The following is a 23294-nucleotide window of genomic DNA, read 5'->3' as shown; positions in this document are numbered from 1 at the left end:
AAAGGTACATTACATATAATTCAAAATATGATCTAAATACCAGACAGATAGCAATTTATTAACACTAATAAAAAAAGATAGAAATTATGTGAACATCCTACCTCTGCCTGTGATCTTCCAGTTTGGTTTTCCATTTTGCATCTAGAAGAAAATATATGTGAGGGTCTGCTGGGAACACCTGGCGGAGCCCTCGGCCAGGGATGTATTCAACTCCCACCTCCGGGAGAGCTTCGACCAGATCCCGGGGGATGTTGGAGACATAGAGTCCGAGTGGACCATGTTCTCCGCATCTATTGTCGATGCTGTTGCCCGTAGGTGCGGCCGTAAGGTCTGCGGTGCTTGTCGCGGCGGCAATCCCAGAACACGGTGGTGGACACCGGCAGTAAGGGATGCTGTCAAGCTGAAGAAGGAGTCCTATCGGCTGTGGTTGGCTTGTGGGACTCCTGAGGCGGCTGACGGGTACCGTGAGGCCAAAGATTTTTGACATGTTTTGCAATTAACTTTTTTTCTGTTCGTGAGAAAAAATGAGTCATTTTAATCAAAAAAAGTTTTATCAAACAATTTTTTTTCTCCCCAAAATAAGATATTCCATTTAAAAAAATTTATATTAAACTTAATATTTTTTGATTGAGATTAGTTTTCTTTTGATTGAATATTCCAAACGTTTTGACCACAATTTATTTTTTTGATTGAGATTAGGTTTTTTTTTTTTGATTGAAATTTGTTTTTTTTTTGTTTTTTTTTTATTGAATAATATTGAGACAAATTTATCTCCATACAAATCAATAGCAATATACATTAGTCCAGCTTGCGATTCTGCTCTCTTAACATTTCAGTCTGAATGTTGATGGCTCTACAGACTCCATCCAACACCGCAGGCAAATTTGGGATGTTTTGAACAGCCGCCCACGTTTTGCGAATCACTCGATAAGCCAGGTAACCACCAACTCCAAAAAGGAGAAATCCTGTTATCAAAAGTCCAAATATGTCCACATCTTCTATGTCCTCAACCGACATTGTAGTCAGGCACACAATCTTTCACTGCTGCCAAGAATCCATTGTATATCCAGAGAAGAACATCCCGTATCTTACCCTTTGATCAATTACGTTGAGAGACCAGCTGACCAAATCCATAATTTACAAGTTTGGAGGATATGCAAAGCGAGGCTCTGAGAAAAATACAGACAGAAGCAGAAGCAGGGATCAGTAGGGAGGGAGGGAGATAAAACATGTGTCTTCCACCAAGAGCAAGAGAAAAAAAAATGTGTATGGGCATATTTACTCAATGACTGTAAAAAACTGTGATCAAAACACATGTTTGCTTATTTTATGTTTTTATGGTGCCAGACATCCCAGACTTGGCATTGACTACCATTCAAACATAGGATCTACTTTCCTTGAAAAGGGGGCATAGACATTTTGCAAGGACTTGTATTTTAAAATCTATAAAAATGTTAAGTTCTGTTTTTATCTGATTATGAATATTTCCTTTCTTTGGTGGAATGCGTTTTATGAAGAAATAATTCAATGCCTACATAAATTCAACTACAACCCAGTTCAGTTACATGATCATAACCAGGCATCTTTTAAAGCACCACATTTTACTGGAATGGAATGAAAGTTGTAAGGTGAAATGCAAGAGGTTTGCTTTTAGTTGGTTTCTATTGTTTGTTACTTTATGTTTTTTGTTTGCTCTTGTTTTAGTTTTTTCTGTTTTCCTCGATGTGGACAGTCTTCCAGCTTCTATTTTGAATTACTATTAAACTAACAGAGTCTTACTATGGTAATTTTGCTTCTTTGTTTGGAACTGAGATCATTCAGACTGGGTCTACTCCAGAAAATATTCTCACAATGGAGAATTACTTGTCAGAACCTCACTTCAGAAAAGCTTTTATATGGTTTTATTATGTTTTGAGAGATGTCTGTCTCCTTTTCTAGCGGAAACACATCTCTTAGTTGAATATAGTCAGTCATTTTCTATACTGCTTCTTCCATAGTGGGTCGCGGGGGAGCTGGAGCCTGTCTCCAGCAGTCTACGGGCGGGAGACAGGGTTCACCCGGGACAGGTCACCAGTCCATCACAGGGCAACACACAAACAACCACACACACACCTAATCACACACATAAGGGCAGTTTAGAGAGACCAATAAACCTAACAGTCATGTCTTTGGACTGTGGGAGGAAGCCGGAGTACCCGGTGAGAACCCACACATGCACGGAGAGAACATGCAAACTCCATGCCGAAAGACCCCCCACCAGGAGTCGAACCCAGGACCTTCTTGCTGCAAGGCAACAGTGCCCTTTAAATATCTTATATAAATAACAGCAAGAAGGACATCAACCACCATGTGTCAGTTCATTTAAAACCTTTTGATTTCACTAAGATCTCAGCAAGCGCCACTGCCGGTGTTTTGGTGCACAAGAAAACCACGTGAGGGGATTTAACCGTCATTTCTGAAGAGTCTGGCTTGACTGCAGTGAAACAGAGGCAGCCGCCGTGGCAGCATCTTAGAGGCTTTTACAGTTGGTCTGGCATCCTTGTGGCACCCTCGTGGCCAAGGACTACAGAGTGCCAGCGTGTTTTTAAATGATTCATTTTATTTTCTGTGAGTAACATCACAGTCCCAATTCATGATCTATAATAAACAGACAGTTTGTAGAAAGTCTCTTCGTCATCCTTTCAGCATGTTATACATATACATAATACTATTTAGGACATAGTTTCCATCTCAAGTAAATACAGCCACCTTATGAGTCTAACACTGTTTATTAAATAATAACCTATATTGACATCATCATTTAAAAGTAAGTACTGACTAACAGTTAATAGCTAATAACTATATTGACAACCCATTTGCCAATAACCAGCATTGGCTTCCACAAAAACAGCGACAGCCCCCGTAGCAGCATCTTTTAAAGCTGGCCTGGCATCCTGTTGCACCCTCCAGTGGTGGAAGAACCATTTCTAGTTACTACTGCCATGAATTGAGCTGCTGTCTCTCAGATTCTAAGGACCGACCAAACGGAAAACCAAACCGTGTTACAGTTTTTTATGATTGCATAAACACTGAAAACAAAAGAATCACATAATTATCAACACCTTACACTCAAGGAGCAAAACATTGGACCAGATTTTCACCACAATAAACACATAGCCTCACACTTTTTGCAGAATAATACACAGTGATTTGTGAAACACAAAACACGCTGGTATACGTTAGACACAGAGGTATATCATAATTTCTCTTCCTTCCAATTCCAAAGCACTGACTGACAAATCACCACACCTATGAGCCAGTTGATTAAACACACAAATCAGGTGTGCTAAGACACAATTACTTTATTACAGACACACTAATCAGGTTTAAGCACTACAAAAATGCAGCAGGTGAGTTCTCCTGCTTTTAAGCAAAACGGAAGGCCTCGGGCTCAGGTGTCCCTCATTGAGGCCGTGGAAGAGGCTTGTGACTAAATCGATGCCGCAGCTGTGCAAGGATGGATCCGTCATTCAAGATGGTTCTTCCAACGTTTTCTTGCCAAGAGGATATTGCTGATAAAGAGGATATTGTTGATAAAAGTCTTTGGCCAGATCCTGCTAGGCAAAGAGATGTGTAGTATTAAATTTATTTTTTCAGATTTTATTTTTTTAGTGCTTATGTGTTACATTTAAAAAAATGTTAATGTAACACACATAAGACAGGATATAGATTTTCTTTTTCAAACATAAAAAACAAATGTAAACCTTAAAATTGTTTATTGATTTATTTTATGACATTTTTGACATTTCTGTTACAGCTTCCAGTGATACACAGATTTAACACAGCCTGTATTGTAAATGAACATTGTTGTAGTAAGCTTGCTCATGAAAACAGCACAGTGATATTTTCTTTTAAAGCAGCCATCTGGATGAAGCTGAATTAGGTTGTGTTTTCACTGTAGCTGAAGGGCTTGAATGGTGTTAGAGGATCTTCTCGTTTGTGGTCACCCTGCACTCCCTCAAATGTAGTCGCAATTGTGTTCCCCAGCAGAGGGCTTTGGAAGATCTGCAGATGGACGTAATCATCTTCTCCAACTTGAACCTGCAAAGAGAAGAGAGTAGAAATAATCTTCTAAACAGGACCTAACATGTACTGTTTATTGCAGGTTTCCTGTAAAGGCCAGAACTTGTTAAGTTCATTTTTATCATGTCGACATTTGGAGTTTTCCCAATTTTTTCCTGAAAGACAGCGTTTATGTTAAAAGTGCAGTTTAAATTAGTTTTACTTGCATTTTAGTCATCTCTAGCCATTATAGTTTAAATCTTTTTTAGTCGACTAAATTCTACATTAAGTTGAATAAATAACAACAAATTTAGTCTATTAAAGTCATACATAATTTTTTCATTTGGGTTCCTCTTTGAATAATAATGCTGTACTGAAAAACTTGAACAAACTTTAACAAATATGCATAGAAAACTATTCAGTTTCACACTGTCAAGCAATTAAAGTTCTATTTTTTTAAAATTATATTTAGCCCAGAAAGATTTTTTTTGTTCACATTGAATAGTCTTGAACACGATGGCATAATATAAAATCACAGTTTATTACCTTGATGAGATAGTTTATCCCTGTCACAACCTGTGACATGTATTCAATTGCTTTGAAATCCTGATACTTTTGGTCTGTTTTTGACTCTGAAATGTTCCAAAACTGTGTGAGAATCGAAGGAAAAGAGAAGTTAGAACAGAAAGTTTACAGAAAGTCATATGTAGATAATAACTGAAGCTCACCCATTTACAAAGCATGAGAAGATCCCCATCGGCGGGCTTGGGATCTGACCATCCTCCACAGTCCATCTTGTTTCTGTTTGCTGCTTTTAACAGATAAGTATAGTGTCTGCTGTTATCAGACTCAAAAGCTCAACATAAGTTGGTTTTCAAGCATATTTACAGGTCCTTCTCAAAATATTAGCATATTGTGATAAAGTTCATTATTTTCCATAATGTAATGATGAAAATTTAACATTCATATATTTTAGATTCATTGCACACTAACTGAAATATTTCAGGTCTTTTATTGTCTTAATACGGATGATTTTGGCATACAGCTCATGAAAACCCAAAATTCCTATCTCACAAAATTAGCATATCATTAAAAGGGTCTCTAAACGAGCTATGAACCTAATCATCTGAATCAACGAGTTAACTCTAAACACCTGCAAAAGATTCCTGAGGCCTTTAAAACTCCCAGCCTGGTTCATCACTCAAAACCCCAATCATGGGTAAGACTGCCGACCTGACTGCTGTCCAGAAGGCCACTATTGACACCCTCAAGCAAGAGGGTAAGACACAGAAAGACATTTCTGAACAAATAGGCTGTTCCCAGAGTGCTGTATCAAGGCACCTCAGTGGGAAGTCTGTGGGAAGGAAAAAGTGTGGCAGAAAACGCTGCACAACGAGAAGAGGTGACCGGACCCTGAGGAAGATTGTGGAGAAGGGCCGATTCCAGACCTTGGGGGACCTGCGGAAGCAGTGGACTGAGTCTGGAGTAGAAACATCCAGAGCCACCGTGCACAGGCGTGTGCAGGAAATGGGCTACAGGTGCCGCATTCCCCAGGTCAAGCCACTTTTGAACCAGAAACAGCGGCAGAAGCGCCTGACCTGGGCTACAGAGAAGCAGCACTGGACTGTTGCTCAGTGGTCCAAAGTACTTTTTTCGGATGAAAGCAAATTCTGCATGTCATTCGGAAATCAAGGTGCCAGAGTCTGGAGGAAGACTGGGGAGAAGGAAATGCCAAAATGCCAGAAGTCCAGTGTCAAGTACCCACAGTCAGTGATGGTCTGGGGTGCCGTGTCAGCTGCTGGTGTTGGTCCACTGTGTTTTATCAAGGGCAGGGTCAATGCAGCTAGCTATCAGGAGATTTTGGAGCACTTCATGCTTCCATCTGCTGAAAAGCTTTATGTAGATGAAGATTTCATTTTTCAGCACCACCTGGCACCTGCTCACAGTGCCAAAACCACTGGTAAATGGTTTACTGACCATGGTATCACTGTGCTCAATTGGCCTGCCAACTCTCCTGACCTGAACCCCATAGAGAATCTGTGGGATATTGTGAAGAGAACGTTGAGAGACTCAAGACCCAACACTCTGGATGAGCTAAAGGCCGCTATCGAAGCATCCTGGGCCTCCATAAGACCTCAGCAGTGCCACAGGCTGATTGCCTCCATGCCACGCCGCATTGAAGCAGTCATTTCTGCAAAAGGATTCCCGACCAAGTATTGAGTGCATAACTGTACATGATTATTTGAAGGTTGACGTTTTTTGTATTAAAAACACTTTTCTTTTATTGGTCGGATGAAATATGCTAATTTTGTGAGATAGGAATTTTGGGTTTTCATGAGCTGTATGCCAAAATCATCCATATTAAGACAATAAAAGACCTGAAATATTTCAGTTAGTGTGCAATGAATCTAAAATATATGATTGTTACATTTTCATCATGACATTATGGAAAATAATGAACTTTATCACAATATGCTAATTTTTTGAGAAGGACCTGTATACTGTAGGTGCTCTGGAAGCAGACTGGAAAAGTGTTCCCGATCATGGGTGGAGCTCAGTGGGGAAACAAATCACATTCTTGTGGGTAGGGTCATACTTAAAGAATTTCTGAAGAAATTCTCATTTGAAAAGAAATTAACAAGAATTTCTCTGTGTAACTGAGATTTTGAATGAGTGATTTTCAGCTATTTTCTACAACTACAGAGTCTGCAAAAAGTCACAGAAAGCAACATACTGTAACTTTTACAAATTACTGACATATACAATCAACCTAAACATTAACTTACACTATCAAAAAGGAAGCAGACGACAGTTTAGTAAATGACTAAACAGTGTCAAGGATCGACTGTATTTCCACTTCTGCTATTGTTGTGCAATTAGGATGCTTATATTATTTAATATTTAATTAAATAACCATTCGGTCTGCCAAATATTAAACTGGGAATACCAGCCCAATATGGCGGGGCAATAAGGACTATAGATGAAAGAGTGATTTGTGCACTGGCATTATTGAACAACAAACTCTGTACACATATGAAATAAATTCACACCAACTTCTCTACAAAATTTATGAATTTATTGATAGAAACCATTCAACTCCAAGTAAACATATTTCAGTTAACAACTCTTTCCTAGGCTAGAACAATTATACTAAAACTACCAAAATGAAGGAATAAAGAAAACTAATGAACTATGTACAAATAAAGGAACAAGGACATTTCAAAATCAGAAGGTGAGTAAAATATCATTTTGATAAAATATTTTACTGAATAATTTGCCAAACTAGAAGTCAATAACCTTTTAGAAAATTGATTCTTAATGTTACTTTAACTATCCATCACATAGAGTAATGGACTACTAAAATGGTGGAGAGGAACATCTATAGACTCTCATAAAATGGCCACAAGTGATATGTAAATATGTACAGGTCCTTCTAAAAAAATTAGCATATTGTGATAAAGTTCATTATTTTCCATAATGTCATGATGAAAATTTAACATTCATATATTTTAGATTCATTGCACACTAACTGAAATATTTCAGGTCTTTTATTGTCTTAATACGGATGATTGTGGCATACAGCTCATGAAAACCCAAAATTCCTATCTCACAAAATTAGCATATCATTAAAGGGTCTCTAAATGAGCTATGAACCTAATCATCTGAATCAACGAGTTAACTCTAAACACCTGCAAAAGATTCCTGAGGCCTTTAAAACTCCCAGCCTGGTTCATCACTCAAAACCCCAATCATGGGTAAGACTGCCGACCTGACTGCTGTCCAGAAGGCCACTATTGACACCCTCAAGCAAGAGGGTAAGACACAGAAATAAATTTCTGAACGAATAGGCTGTTCCCAGAGTGCTGTATCAAGGCACCTCAGTGGGAAGTCTGTGGGAAGGAAAAAGTGTGGCAGAAAACGCTGCACAATGAGAAGAGGTGACCGGACCCTGAGGAAGATTGTGGAGAAGGGCCGATTCCAGACCTTGGACTGAGTCTGGAGTAGAAACATCCAGAGCCACCGTGCACAGGCGTGTGCAGGAAATGGGCTACAGGTGCCGCATTCCCCAGTCCTGGGCTACAGAGAAGCAGCACTGGACTGTTGCTCAGTGGTCCAAAGTACTTTTTTCGGATGAAAGCAAATTCTGCATGTCATTCGGAAATCAAGGTGCCAGAGTCTGGAGGAAGACTGGGGAGAAGGAAATGCCAAAATGCCAGAAGTCCAGTGTCAAGTACCCACAGTCAGTGATGGTCTGGGGTGCCGTGTCAGCTGCTGGTGTTGGTCCACTGTGTTTTATCAAGGGCGGGGTCAATGCAGCTAGCTATCAGGAGATTTTGGAGCACTTCATGCTTCCATCTGCTGAAAAGCTTTATGGAGATGAAGATTTCATTTTTCAGCACGACCTGGCACCTGCTCACAGTGCCAAAACCACTGGAAAATGGTTTACTGACCATGATATCACTGTGCTCAATTGGCCTGCCAACTCCCCTGACCTGAACCCCATAGAGAATCTGTGGGATATTGTGAAGAGAACGTTGAGAGACTCAAGACCCAACACTCTGGATGAGCTAAAGGCCGCTATCGAAGCATCCTGGGCCTCCATAAGACCTCAGCAGTGCCACAGGCTGATTGCCTCCATGCCACGCCGCATTGAAGCAGTCATTTCTGCCAAAGGATTCCCGACCAAGTATTGAGTGCATAACTGTACATGATTATTTGAAGGTTGACGTTTTTTTGTATTAAAAACACTTTTCTTTTAGTGGTCGGATGAAATATGCTAATTTTGTGAGATAGGAATTTTGGGTTTTCATGAGCTGTATGCCAAAATCATCCGTATTAAGACAATAAAAGACCTGAAATATTTCAGTTAGTGTGCAATGAATCTAAAATATATGAATGTTAAATTTTCATCATTACATTATAGAAAATAATTAACTTTATCAAAATATGCTAATTTTTTGAGAAGGACCTGTAGTTTAGGTAAACAAGAAAAGCTAATAGCTTGTTCATCACTTCTGTAAAGTCTAACATGTACCCTTAACTACCATTACCACTACTATTAAACATGTTCTGAAGAAGGTCCAAAGGGCACTGGTTTCAGTAGCGTAGGAACCGTGGCAGCTACTCAGTAGCAAATAATACTTTAAATGCACCAGCCAGGGTTGGCTCTGATCAAGAGGAGTCCAAGTGGCACTTCCCAATTATCTGGTTAATCAGAATGTGGCATCTACAGAAATAATATTTGTACGTGTTAGAGAGAGCGTTCCTATTCATCTCGAGTCACATTTCTGAGTTATTCTTAGATCATAATTTAATTGTTTAAACTAAAAACAAGCCAATAGACACAAAAGATTTGAGAAGATTCCTGTCAAAACTAAACTCATATGTCATACAGGAAAGTGATGCTTCTTCATTGGAACAAACAAAGAAATCAATGGAAGCTCTACCGTGTTTTCAAGGACATTGTACGATAAATACTATTTTGCTTTTCCTTCAATGTCCTTTTGGCTCCGTCATAGTTTTCTGACCTCTGGTGGCTGTTAATGTTCAGTTTTGTATGTTATATAACATGGCTCAACATTTTGGCACATGTAGGACAAGTGTATGCTGAAACTGTAGGAGAATAATAGAGGCTCGGTGTATACCTGAAGCTAACACAACATGGTGTCAGAAGTTGGCGTGCTTGGGCGTTAGAAACATCAGCTTTGCAATCAGCTAGCGACTATGGATGACCCAGCACAAGCAACATGGGCTTCAGCAGCGGGGAGGGTGGCTGACCAGGCAGTTGCGCCAACAACTCCGGCAATGGGGGTTGCAACCCCAGCAGCACCCTACACCATCAAACCACCAGGGCCTTTCGATTTTTCTAAACCCCATGAGTGGGAAAAGAGGACATGACTGTTATGCCACGGAGCTGAGCACAGGTTTGTGTGGTGTGCTCTCTTTCTCTTTCCTTCCCCTACAGGTTGTGACAGGCAGGTGCAGCTGCACAGCTGCAGCGCATCAAGGTTCATCAGGGGAGCGTTCTTCAGCTGCCGGAGGTATCAGATTGTTAACTCACCTGAGTGGTAATCGCACCTACAGACGTTGCCTGATTGCTATTGTTTTTGCAACCTTGTTTCTTACCCGACTTTCTCTGCTCTTTGTCTCGGAGTCATTAGACCCAGAAGAACCAAACCTTGAGAATCCCTTGTCAGATCTCCTGTGCTCAAGCCCACTGTGAATAAAAACTTTGAGAGTTTGGAAAAATAGGAGGTCAAATACCTATGGGTTGGGGCAGTCATGCTTCAGAAGAAGGGGGATGTGTGGTCACCAGTTGCTTACGCTTCCAAATCACTGGCAGATTTTCAAGAGTAGCTGCAGTCCGACTGTCATGAAGTACTGCGCAGAAGGCTAGCCGGATCATAACCAGCTACAGGGAGCGGTGAAGCAAAATCTGAATTTCTTTGTATTTAGGGTGCTTTGTTTTCCCTGTTGCACAACCAGGGGCAAACAAGTGTATGTATTTGGTGACATAATACCATAACATGCACATATTGTAATTCTTTTTAATTATCCCACTCAGCTGAACACTTTTTTAATCTAATGAATGTTTTTTTAAATAACTGCACAGTATTTCTTCTTATGCTCAAATTTATGTCCGTATTGTACAGTGTCTTACTTTCTGTTTATACATTTTTACCCTTTTGTGAATCTACATGCTTCGATTTGCCCATCAATTTGTTGCTGAATTTTCCCATTGAGGGACAATGAAGTTTATTTAAATTCTGCTTTCTTCTATTTATTAGTAATCACATTTTCTTACGAAGTACCTGCAGTTGTTCCTGCCTCTATTGTTGCCCTTTAATCCGTCACAAAATATTGAAACAATTCCTGAGAAAATGGGAGACATTTAGTGTCAAGACAGGATTGTTGTAGAGAAATGGTGCAACATGAAAGGTTCCACGGAAATTGTCAGGATTTGTAGTGTTTTATTTCTTTAGCATTATCTGGTTATGTTCCAAAGGGTGTTGCCCCTTTAGTTCACTTATCTGTGCTTGTCTGTCATCTCATACCAAACTACGTCTGAATGTACCGTACCCAAAGCCTGGAAGACTGGCTTGACTAAGCAGGAGAAGCAGGTATAGAAAATGGATGGATGGACTGATGTTTTTATTAATTTAAGAAATGCAAAGTCAGTATAATAATCCAATGTTATCACTTTAAAAAAAATATGTATATAGATACAGTTTTGTTGAGAACTAATATAAAAAGAAAATGATTTAAAACTAACATAAAATTATGCTGTACTATAATCAAATAAGTTTTATAACTAAAAATGTAGTGGTACAGCTCTATCAGTTTTCTATTACTGAAATCAGTGATGTGGCATCTTCTTAAATCACTCACTGATAAAACATACATTTCCAAATAAACAGGAGGTTCAACATCGGATCATTCTGATGTACAGATAAGATTGATGAAAAATGTACGTTGTGACAAGAGGCATTCTTCCATCTAACTGTTGTCAATACCAGCTTATCTGTGTAGAGGCAGGTGGGTGGGTGGAGTGGGGCTGGTGGTGGTCTCCTGTGGTCTGTGGGTGAAAGGTGGGGTACATTCTGGACCGGTCCCCAGTGCAAGAGACATTATTCACTTTTTGACTCCTGCATTTTACAACTTTCATTTGAAAGTCGAATGTGTTTAAATATGTTTGTTTTTCTCATTCTTTTAATTGCATTTATTTGACTAAACAATACATTTTGAACAGCTGTTGTTGCCTAACAGCAGTTTTCTGTCACTCTGCTATGTTTCGTGTCTTCGTATTCATGCCTGATCAAGCATCGAGCTCATCAGAAAGAGGAGGTTCAGAAATAATTTTTAAGATGTAAAGACTGGATTGATGCCAATAACTCCTCCTGCAGGAGTGTTGTAATAATATACTGTAGGAACAAAGACCTCCACCCATCTCTACATCAGGGTTCAAAATGCCAAAGAAATCAATGAAACTAGATCAAAACAGCATTAATATCAGTGTTAAATGTAGTTATGGTTTTAAAGTCATGTACTCTTATCTATGGGGATATATGAAGTTACTTTAATTATGAAAACATACAGGGCTGTTGTAGTTGCCTTGTTCTTTCGTAAAGAAGTCGGTTATGTTGTTTCCCAATCAAATGTACTCTTAAGAAACATTTCCATAGAAATATAAGGTGTGACCTCCGGTTTTTCTGTTGTAAATCTTACATTGAGGCGAAATATTGACAGCTCACCTAAGAGTCAGAATTTCTTCTGTATAAATGTAAAATATTTTTAAAAAATCAACGTGTGTCAACACAAAAACAGGATGCATTTCGTTTTAGTTTAATCTAAATTGAAATGTCATGTGAAATAAATAAGTTTACTCTGTGATGTTTGGGGGGGGTTCAGATAAAAACTGTTGTGTACAATGCTTTTATATGGTTTTATTACGTTTTGAGAGATTTCTAGCTCCTTTTCTAGCAAATACAAATCTCTTATTTGAATAAGGAACCAGCGGTGAACAAAGGAAACAAACGGGCTTCAATACAAAACTGGACCGCAGGGGGAACCAATGACACACGTGACCAGACAATCAGGGGAAAACACAGAACAGGTGTGGGCTTGGGGTGCAGGGAGACAGAAATCAAAGAACTAGACCAGGCAAAATTACAAAACGCAAACTCAAGAACTCAAAACACAAGCAGGTATGACAGTGGACTGTTTCTCTGGAACTGTAGCAGCTTTAAGGGAGGAATTTATACCATTTAAGCAGCGCTGGGTTATGAAACATGTAACATAATCAGACAAGATTTAGTACATACATTTTTTTAAGTATGGAAATGTATGGGAAGTAAGGCGTGTAAAATATACAGATTACATTTTAGTACTCTGAATGTATTTAAGGTGAACAGCAGAAATACTTTGAAACTTCTTTCTTTCTTTTATTAATTAAGGTATAGATCAATGTTATCTGTTTTTTGTTTTGTTTTTGCTTTAATGTTGTAGCCTCTAAAAAATGTTTTTCCTGTCTTTGTTTCTGTTGTTCACTGAATTATAGTTTATAGCTACCGTACTTAAAAATGTTACCCTACAATCAACTTTATGAAGAATTAGGAATCATTTTAAGGTTTTCACATGGAGCTCCTCCCATTGTGACGGGGAACCACCTTCCAGGCTGCAACCCTACAGTATAAATATGTTTAAAACTCAACTGATGTCCAGCTGATTTCAAGCATTTCAGACAAATTGAAGCTTTTGTTTCTTTGATAAAAACAGAAGACATCATCAGAATGGATGTCCCACTGGGAGAATGGTCAAAAACCTACTTTGCTACTGACCACATTCAGACAATTTGTGATCAGGTGAGATTCATTTGATTCATTTATTCCTTCAAACTTTACAGACATACACTCTCATTCTGTATTTAAAGTTTTGATTTTTTATTATTCAGGTAATTAGGAACGTTGAGGAAAAGACCGGGAGGGTTTATGATAAATACAAAGCAGTCTTTTACAGAGTAAAGAACCTGCTTGTTCAACACTATATCTTCAAGGTAAGAATCAGTTATTTCATTTTTGTCATTATCCTAAAAGAGGGAAAAACTTTATTTTTGATTTGTTGTTTCTTGGAGACTTTCAGTAATGAATAAAAAACAAAAACACATATGAATTAAAACTTTTCTCTGTGTTTTTCCTGCAGGTTTATGTTGGAGATGATTACCTCCATCTATGGGTCACAGATGCATGTGGTTCCACTGGTTATCTGAACATTGAAGTGCTGGGAGTGCAACAAAACCACAAATGGAATGATCTTCTCGAACCTTTTGACCACAACAACTAAAGACCACACAGTTCGCTTCACCTTCCTCCAGGACGCTGCTTCCCAGCTAAAATATACTGTGTTGTTATTCTGAGAGTTAACTGCAATAATGTTTGTTACAACATTAGATGTGCTGCAAATATAAAAACATACATTCAATAAATCAACTTTGGATGTTAAATTTCTGCTCTCATGTTCTATTTCTTTAAAATATGCAAAATATTATATTAAACTAGAAACATATTAGAGCTGAAATAATACCGCACTCATGCCTCTGAACAAGTTAAAAAAAAATCTAATTAAATGTTTTAAAGAGGACTAGACATTAAAATGTGCAACTTTTGGTTCACGGATGATTTTCAGCAACAAGCAGTTAGAGTCAGAATCTTGTTTAATGATCCAAGATTTAAGAAGTCTTTGTACAATATTAAAATATTGCACCAATATCAGCGGCGTTTCTGGACATAATGCTGTACCGGGGCACAACCCCCACCCCCCGGCCACTTGCCTCAAATCATATCCCATACAACCTCATAAGCAAATCTGAAAGCTTGCTGCTATATCTGTTAGTGTAAGCTATCTGCTTAATCCAGTTCAATTTCTCTATATTATTGCCACTGCTCAAAATGCATGGACCAGACAATTTATTTTGTAATAAATATTACAAAAAATCATTAAAAATCACAATTTTATGACTTAAGATGCTAGAAATACTGGTAGAAAAATGTTTCTTGTTTTACAAATTACTATATGATCTAAATGATCTATAATAACTGGCTTCAGGTGGTTTTAGTATAACTGAGCTTTTTGTTAAACTTCCTTTTCCTCACATAGAGTTGAAATAGACAGTTTGACTAATTTCTGACACAAAGGTTTTTGAACATGTAATTATGACATATTCTAAAGGTTCTGAAAATAAAAAACATTGCTGACTTTGCTGTTGTTTTCTGCTGTTTAAGAAAAGAAAATCAACGTTTGACTTGCTTTGAATAAATAAACAGATTCAAAATATTTTTATTCTTCTTGGTCAGAGTTCATTCTCATATTTATTAACTTCTGTAAAGCCAATAATGTTGGAGGAATCTAAAAACCATTAACCAAAAGATTATACATACTGCTTGGAAAAATGATTCTAATTTAAAAATATATTCGATGCAGATCATTGCATAAATCTATTTTTTCCTCTTTTACTTTTGTCATTTCCAGCAGGTTGTTTTCTCCTGTTTCTGCTCAAATAATTGGTGGTTTATTAAGAATTAGCTGTGTTTAGCTTTATCCTGCTTAAATGACCAATAAATAAGGGCAGATTTCATTCCTTCATGCTTGTCTAAGAAAGTTTTTAAAAGAAGACAAACTGTATGAGTTTCAGTGACATGATCTGGAACTTTTACTGGGGCACAGCAGATTTATTCTGGGGCATCAGGCCTGATTATTTGGGCCTGATAATGTCTACGACAATTATTCAGCAAATATCAGAAAAACTTGACATTATTTCAGATGTAAGACCTACTTACAGCTCTTACATGATTAAGTCACTATTGTTCAATATTTGTCAGCTGCTGTATAAAATTATAATTGATGTTTGAAGTGATTTACTGAAAAGATTTTCAATGATTTTAGAAACACACCCATTTCTGCCTAAGCGACAGTGATGCAGAGCTGCTAGTGAACACAATGGTAACTATTAGACTTTTTGATTTGTGAAAGACAGAAACTCTCAGAAGATCTGTTAACGAATACATTGCATCAGTCTAATCTCTACACCTGAATGACTTCAGGCTTAACCGCTCCTTTCTCAGGAAATGAACTAAGTGTTATGGAGGACCTCAGACAAAGGAACCAGTAGGTTTGGTTACGTAAGACATGACAGAGGAGTGAGGCTGCATATTTTTTTTCAAGAGAATTCAAGAGTTTACATTTCGCCACCTACCAAGTCAAGGTGAATGAAACTCTGATTTTATTTTACATTATTTAGTACTAATTAGAGTAAAGTGTAATCATATACCAATCTGTAATATACCAATCTATTCAAACACATATGAATAAATAACAATATTTAAAAAATCAGATAAAGAAGTAGTTCTATACAATAAACAGATATGCGATTCTCTTTTCTCCAATTTACAGGTTTGTGTGGGAGAACCTGAATATTTCCATGTTCTGTTCCAACAAACCGTTTCTGATCAAGGAGAGATGAAGACAACAGTGGAGAAAGTTGAACAACACCACAAAAAAGATGACATTATCGTACCTGTTAACTCTTAATAATGGGGGAAAATACAACCTGTTTCATCTTTCTCCAGATTTCTGCTTTACAGCTAAAATACTTTGTTTTGTTACCCTGACAAAGTTGTCTACATGTATGTTCCTTGGCGTGTTAAAAGCTGTGATTATCATGTCAAACATTGGACAGGGATGATGAAAATGCGCTAAAAATAAATATATACATGAGATCACTGTGCTGAGGTTCTTTTCTGAAGTCTGTGAGAAACTGCAAAAAGGAAAAATCAAATATTGTTCAAAAACGTTTTTGTTGAAAATGTGTTCATATTCTGTTACTTGAATTAGGGTTTGGGGGAAAAACTGCAGATATGGATGGAAAAAACTATGTGTTGAAGACGTGTAACATGATGTTAAAATAAGTATTATGTAAAAAAGTCACCAGGTCCATAGTCTTATGACAAAATATCAGGCTGTTTTAAATGAAATATATCCCCTATTAATGCTACTTTACAATAATACTTAGTTGATGGCTTTTGCAATATATGGATCAGTACACTAGACGGCTTATAAACATGATATTATATTATATTATATTATATTATATTAGTCTTTCAAATTCAAAGTTTTCAGATGTGAGGACCTTAAATATACAGAAACAACAAAACAGATGTAGAGAACTGAATGAGGAACAAAATGACTTACATTAAAATTCCTCCATTACAGTAAAATTGACAGCAAGAAACAACAGATGCTCACTTTGTTTAGAAAACCTTTTTTAGAAACTATACTGAAATCATTAAAAATATATATTTTTTCTCAATCTCACTTAATCTTTTACCGCAAGCCCATTTAAATCTCAAAAAGTGTGTTTTAGAAAAGAGCAGGCAATTACTGGAAAATATGTGCATCAGATTTGAAAGGTTTTCAGTAATTGCCTGCAGTTTGTGTTGTTCGCTGTTATCACTAAATAGCAGCTGCTGTAGGACGTAAAACGTCTTTTACTGCTGGTCACAGTCGAAGGGATTTCTATGCAATAACATTCAGAATGTCTAAAGCTCTTTAAAAAAAGTAGTAAATGACAAATTTATATTGACTTTTTAAAAATGAAAGATTATAGAAGACCGTATTACGACTTAGAATGTTCTTGTCAAGGTCCAGACCCAATTTAAATAACGTATCTGTGGTAACACCTCAAACGTGATGTTCACAGACGCTTTTCATCCAGTCATACCAACGGTGGCGGTTCTTGCCTGAGTGATGCTCTGGAAGAGACCCTCCTTCTGCCACCCCCTAAACAATCAACCCCCTTTCTAATGCTGCCCTGAGCAACAGCCCCAATGGCCCATTTGAAAAACTGCCACTGCTGACCAAGCTTGAGCTATTTTGCAAAGAAAGACGGTCAAAGAATTCACTATCTTGATGTGTAAAGTTGGTAGAAATACAGCCCAGAATAGGTTACTTGAAGCTATAATTGCAGCAACAAGTAGTTGCTTCAAGTAGGGCTCAATATAAATGCACGCCACACTTTTCAAAACAAAAATGAAAATCCTGTATTATTCTTCCTCCACCTTACAGTTATGACCTACCTTTTTGTTGCTCCATCACATACATTGAAGTTTGTGGTTGCAATGTGAATAAATGTGACAAAAGTTGAATGCTCCAGGCATGGCGCATACGCTTGTGTGATATTGAGGGTATGTTTGTATGCCGGTTCATGTCTAGAATACCTTTAATGATATTATGTTGTTTTCTTGTGTGGTACATGGTCTGGGAACTGATAGAAACTATATATTTTAACCTATAACTATTGGCTGGCATTACAATGAAAAAAGTCAAATCCTAGAAGGACTGAAAGGATTGGGAGCAAAAAATAGCAATAATTTTGTAGATGCTTGCTTTACAATCCCCTTTGTTTGTTTGGCTGGTGATGCTGGAGTGATTTTAGGATATATGGAATATATATAAAATGTTTAATTCTAATTCCAATAATAATCTGAGCTCCTTTTCTTATCCATGTGACGACCACAGTTCTGACCCGTTAATGGAACCTGAATCAGACGTCAAAGTCTTCACCGAGGTCAGGCTAAAGCACAATAAGCACTTAAAGTGTACATAACGATCCATATCTATGTGCATCATTTGTCTTTTCAAAATACACTGCAGTCAATAGTTATTTTAAAAAAATAAAGCGACCCAAATAAAAAATGGCTTCCAAAACAGAAATACATGTATCTATCAAGGCCTTAAAATGGATCTTACTAAATCTGAACATGTAAATCCTAATGAAACAATCTTTCCAAATAAAGATGCAAATAAAGGAGGCTAGACAAACAATAGTTGGAGACGGGAGCTGTACCAGTTATGGGTAAATGCTTTCTTTGTAGCTATCATTTTTATTCTGATGTTATCTACATATGGTGTGTGGACGACCTGCATCTTCCAGTGTTCCTTCCTTAAAGCTCCTTTAGCAGACCTGCTGATTTAAGAGATTAGAATTTCCTGTAAAATGTTTTGCTGGTGTAGTTGTAAAGGTCATCTAGAGGATAACAAAGAAAAGAAAACAGCAGAAGGTACAAAGCTGGATATTTAAAAATTTTAAGTTTATTCGTCAAGGACATGGAAACAAAATAAATGGCATTATAAAGGATTGTGTGTCAGTGAGGCTATTGATATTATTTGTATTATTACTATTATTGTTGTTTATGTTTTTCTTATGTATTTTATAAGGTGGCAGTATGGATGGTGAAAGTAGTACCAATTAGTTTCTATTTATTATTATTTTTTTTTTGCCTATTAACAATTTTTTAAATATACTTATTCTTAATCTTCTGGTTAGTGATGTCGGTAGTAGCAGTAACAGTAACAGTACTAGTGATAGTTGTTAGTCAACTACTTACCAATCTTTTTTATATATTAATGTTTTACCAATTACATTTTTTATTATAATTACTTGTTTGCGATGATAATAATTATATCTATATATAGATATAGATATATAAAATGTTAAATTATGTATACAGCTTATATTTTGTTTCATATTTTGTTTTGTGAAAACTGTAATACCTAAGATAACCTGACCTAAACTAGTGGTTCATGGTGTAGTAACAAGGTTAGACCACTAGAGGGTATTGTGCCCTTTTTGTTTAAAGCTTGAGCACCTTGGCCTGTGTTTGACTAACAAGGAAGTGTAAGGATTATTAGCCCACTGCCCTGATCGTCTAACTCTAATCCTCATTAGTAGACAGTCTATGAATGAGCCTTCAAATTTATGTGTAACACAACACATATTTAGATTTCTACATCATGTTTAATGCGTCTTCCTGTCCTCTCACCTCCCGGCCACATGATGCAGAGGGCTGCCTACCCTAAGACCTGCTCCTGCTGGAGGTTTCTACCTGCTGAAAAGGGAGTGGTTTCTCTTACCTGTCACGCTGTGATTTCTCAGGATGGTGGACTCCTTGAAAGTGAAGAATTTATCTAATCTGCTGGTTTTCTTAGAAATGTTTTTTTTATTCCTCCCTGTAAAGTGGTCATGACTTTTGCTGTAATTTGGCGCTCTATAATCTTAAATAAACATAATTTACTTGGGGGGCTAAATATACATGCACACCATACTTTCGAGATTTTAGTGTATGAAAAAATAAAAACCACATTTCATTTTTCTTCCTGGTCACAATTATGTGGTAACTTGTGTTGGTCTATTACATAAAATCCCAATAAAAGACATGCTTTCAATGCACAGTATAGGTGAAGGCAAAAAAGAGGAATAAAATCATGCATCGTTAGTGCTGGATTGCTGTGTAATATAATGTAAATTATATTGCCTTCAAATATTCAGATTTGTCATGGAATCTTCTCTCAGTCTCAAATGTAACAACAGTATAGGCACCCTGGGTATAACCAAATAGACATCTATGGGAAGCTCATACTATGATACACTAAAACTTTATGGACTATGCTTTAAGGCCAGGTTGGTGTCTGAAAACCAATTAGTTTAAATTAGCTATTCAAGTTCTGCCAAGAAAAGAGTTCAGCATTAATCCACAAGCCTGTTGATCTGTGTTTTACTACCCATACAGCCTGAAAAAAGAACAGTTCAAATGCATATTTAAAAGCTCAAAATAAATATTCTGTAATGAGTGTAGGTCAACACGTGACCAGAACCCTTGTTTGACAAATGTAAAGTTTAAAGAGAAGATCTTTGAACATACCTTGTTCTTTACTCAGGTTGAATCTTATTGTTGAATGAAATGAATGAACAGCGACACTGAACATAATATGTTAGCTTAAACCCTTTCATCATACGTGTCAAATAAATTAATTGCGAGTTAAAAACAAGCAGCATGAATAATAATTAAATTCCCCTCAGCTACAGTATTTTGACCGTACTGTTGAGCCTAGTAGTCTACCTGATATGGAGACAGGTCTTGATTTTGTGACTTCCCCTAAAATAATCGGCATATGGAAACATTTCTTAATATAAGAAGACGGTAACAAAACCTGCCCTCCGGTGCGTTTTTTTGTTTTTCACATAGTGAAGTCCTGAATTTTTTGTTCAGTTTTTACACATGAAAACAATGCAAACATTTTACTTCTGTTCCTGTTTGGCAACTTTGTCAGTTCTGCTTACCAGTGGTGGAGTAACACAATAAAAAAACAGAAAAAAAAAACAAAAAAACCTGTGATCTGACTTGTCTGCATCTGTTTGAGACTAATGGTGGTGGTTTTGCTGTTTGTCAGGAAAGCGGGTACCTTTTAAAATGCTTTAGACATCTAAATATGTTTCTTTGTGGAAATTCAACATTAAAATCCCAGCATTTCTACTAACAACCAAACAGTCATTACTGAAGACATTTAATCATGAGTTAAAACATTTTGGTTTTGCATGAATTCATTTAATTAGCAATAAATTATGGAAATTATGTTTATGTGATTCTTTACTGTGCAATGTGACAATGTTGACCGTTTAGTGTTATTCTATAATTTTGTAGATCCTTGCTTTACAGTCCCTCTTTTTTGACTGCCATTGCTGTAATAGTTTTACTTTATGTGGAATATGTATAAAATGTTTTCAATATAAATCTGAGCTCTTCTGCTTATCCATGTGACAATATCCACTGTGACCCATTCCTGGAACCTGAACCAGAAGTCAAAGTAGTTGCCCAGTTCAGGTTGAAGCACTGCAAACACATGAAAACAAATCTGTCTATCCTTGTCAATACACAAATGCTCCTTTACCTGTGCGTCAAAATTCCCCACTTTGACTGTGTGGTAAGAAATTCACTGTTTTATAACATTGCTTATATAAATGTAAGCCTGTTTATAGATCCTGAGTTATTTTCATGTCCTGAAAGGTTATGTTTTTCCAGGAGTTAGAAGCTCAAAATGCAGAGATAACTGTGTTCTGTCTTTGGATAGAGGTACAGATATGGACCTAGCTCCACAACTCTCCATATTTTCCAAATTTTCCAAAAGAAGCAGAATTGATGTTTCATATTGATTGATAAATATCAGTTTAGTATACTTTTATCCAGTGCATTTGAGGGACATTTATTTTTATTTTTACAGTTATTGTCTTTCAGTTCTTTTCAAGTTTCTAGTTCATGATAGTTTATACTTCCATGTCTGAGAAACATGTGAACAAAAGGCTTGACGTACAGAAAACAAGCACAAGACAGCCAAGCATGCTGCCAAAGATTGCTGAAGATGAGTAAGGTTATGCAACACTAAACACAGGCATCAATACGTAAAACAAAGACCACCCAAGATAAAAGTAGTGATAGCAAAGATTCTAAGGTGATTTTTTATATATCAAGTTAAAAGGTAGAAGTTGGGAGGAATAAAGTCTGAGGGCAGTCATTTGGAGACCTGGCAGGCCGGCACCCTACTCAGAAATGTAAAAGGCCTCTGTGACACAAATTGTGATTCAAAAAACAAAACTTCTCACAGCTGTCTGGTAGATGTCATTTCTGCTGTCCTATTATTAGCAACAGAATAATTTATATCAGTGGGCAGTGCAGTGGCATAAGACATAGCAACACAGAATAGAAAAAAAGTATTTTGAAGCTAATGCTATTCATGTGATGGGTGGAAGGGAAGTTACTGATGCATAATCTGTCTTTGTTCCTTAGCCATGGGTTGTTCCTTCACTTGAAGCCAAGTGTGCAATTGTTTGACAATGCAGGTCAAGTGTTTTGAACATTAAGACAGTTTTTGGTTTTTAAGTGGATGAGAATAAATCTACCTTCTTCTCCTGTTCATTTTTATGGATCTTACCGACTTTTTCCCACACAGCCGGATCTCTGTGGTAAGAGTGCTCACTCCATGCCTCTCTGTGTTGCACGTTGCCAGCCATACATCCATCAGATATTTGTCCTTGTCTGTCAAGAATACGATGCACTTTCTTATTACAACAGGCAGTCATGCTTCACGGTTCCATATATGGTAATCTTCTGTTTTAGAGAGTTGTGCCTCCAAAGGATCTTTGTGTTTCAGAAAGTGTGTGTTAAAATTGCTTGCTTTAAAAAAACAAGACTGGTTGTAATTTATCTGTATTTCATGCCTTAAAGTTTTTTAGGTTTTCAGGATATAAAAGATGATAATTCTTTGCTTTTTAAAGCTCTTTTATACCTACTCTCAGATGTAATTTCTGGCAGCTTCACTGACTGGTCTTACAAGAATAGGATGTGTTTGCATATGAGCTTAGGGTCACAGGTCTTTAGTTTCTTCCTGCCTGAACCACTAATCTTGCCCAACTGCTGTAAGACCATGAGAGCTGCGATAACTCACTGAGTCTGCAGAAGTGCAGCATCAACAAGAACAGACTTCCATTTATATGAATATGGTTGGTAGATTTCATATTCCTCCCAGATGCTGTCTGGAGAATAACTGAAGAAGAAATGCAGCAAATGAAATGCATTATTTTTCTGAGATTTGTTTTGTTGTTATTTCTTATTTCTGATATGAAATGATTGCAGAGGGTTCAGAGTGCTAACAACAAATGTTTTTTACAACAAATGGTGGTGATGTTAGGGCTTTACTCAATACAACAGCAGGTTTTAAATATGTAAAGATTTTTTTATGTTTTCCGAAACATTAAACAATAATCAACATGTACAGGCCAGTTTAAATTCTCTGTTATACATTTTTCAGCTGTTTCATTACTCAGGTATAACCCTCATAAATGTTTATGTGAGCTTAACATGAGATAA

At 37.1% G+C, this 23294-nt stretch overlaps 2 protein-coding genes across 7 annotated transcripts; one reads left to right on the top strand and one right to left on the bottom strand.

Annotated features, from left to right (window-relative positions):
* Nucleotides 1–3738: 3738 nt before the first annotated feature.
* Nucleotides 3739–22946, bottom strand: LOC124858265 (cystatin-A-like). Of its 4 annotated transcripts, none has more exons than XM_047350217.1 (4): nt 10306–10440; nt 4770–4849; nt 4588–4689; nt 3739–4080 (listed from the first exon to the last, which is right to left on the bottom strand). In XM_047350217.1, exons 2-4 carry the CDS (start codon nt 4833–4835, stop codon nt 3919–3921), a joined length of 330 nt encoding a protein of 109 aa, XP_047206173.1. In that variant the 5' UTR covers nt 4836–4849; nt 10306–10440; the 3' UTR covers nt 3739–3918. The 4 variants fall into 4 exon arrangements, with proteins under 4 accessions (XP_047206173.1, XP_047206174.1, XP_047206172.1 ...); XM_047350218.1 differs by having other exon boundaries at nt 4770–4852; nt 10306–10363; XM_047350216.1 differs by lacking the exon at nt 10306–10440 and having other exon boundaries at nt 4770–4913.
* On the top strand, nt 11139–14041 carry LOC124858267 (cystatin-B-like). Of its 3 annotated transcripts, none has more exons than XM_047350221.1 (4): nt 11139–11162; nt 13318–13403; nt 13493–13594; nt 13741–14041. In XM_047350221.1, the coding sequence occupies exons 2-4, from the start codon at nt 13332–13334 to the stop codon at nt 13879–13881; spliced, it is 315 nt and encodes a 104-aa protein (XP_047206177.1). In that variant the 5' UTR covers nt 11139–11162; nt 13318–13331; the 3' UTR covers nt 13882–14041. The 3 variants fall into 3 exon arrangements, with proteins under 3 accessions (XP_047206177.1, XP_047206176.1, XP_047206179.1); XM_047350220.1 differs by lacking the exon at nt 11139–11162 and adding an exon at nt 12622–12746; XM_047350223.1 differs by lacking the exon at nt 11139–11162 and adding an exon at nt 12779–12897.
* Nucleotides 22947–23294: the final 348 nt, after the last annotated feature.

This window comes from Girardinichthys multiradiatus, chromosome 21 (assembly GCF_021462225.1).
Source record: "Girardinichthys multiradiatus isolate DD_20200921_A chromosome 21, DD_fGirMul_XY1, whole genome shotgun sequence".
NCBI classification, from domain to species: Eukaryota; Metazoa; Chordata; class Actinopteri; order Cyprinodontiformes; family Goodeidae; genus Girardinichthys; species Girardinichthys multiradiatus.
Note: the sequence above shows the minus strand (reverse complement) of the source record. Positions and strands in the feature narration are given on the sequence as shown.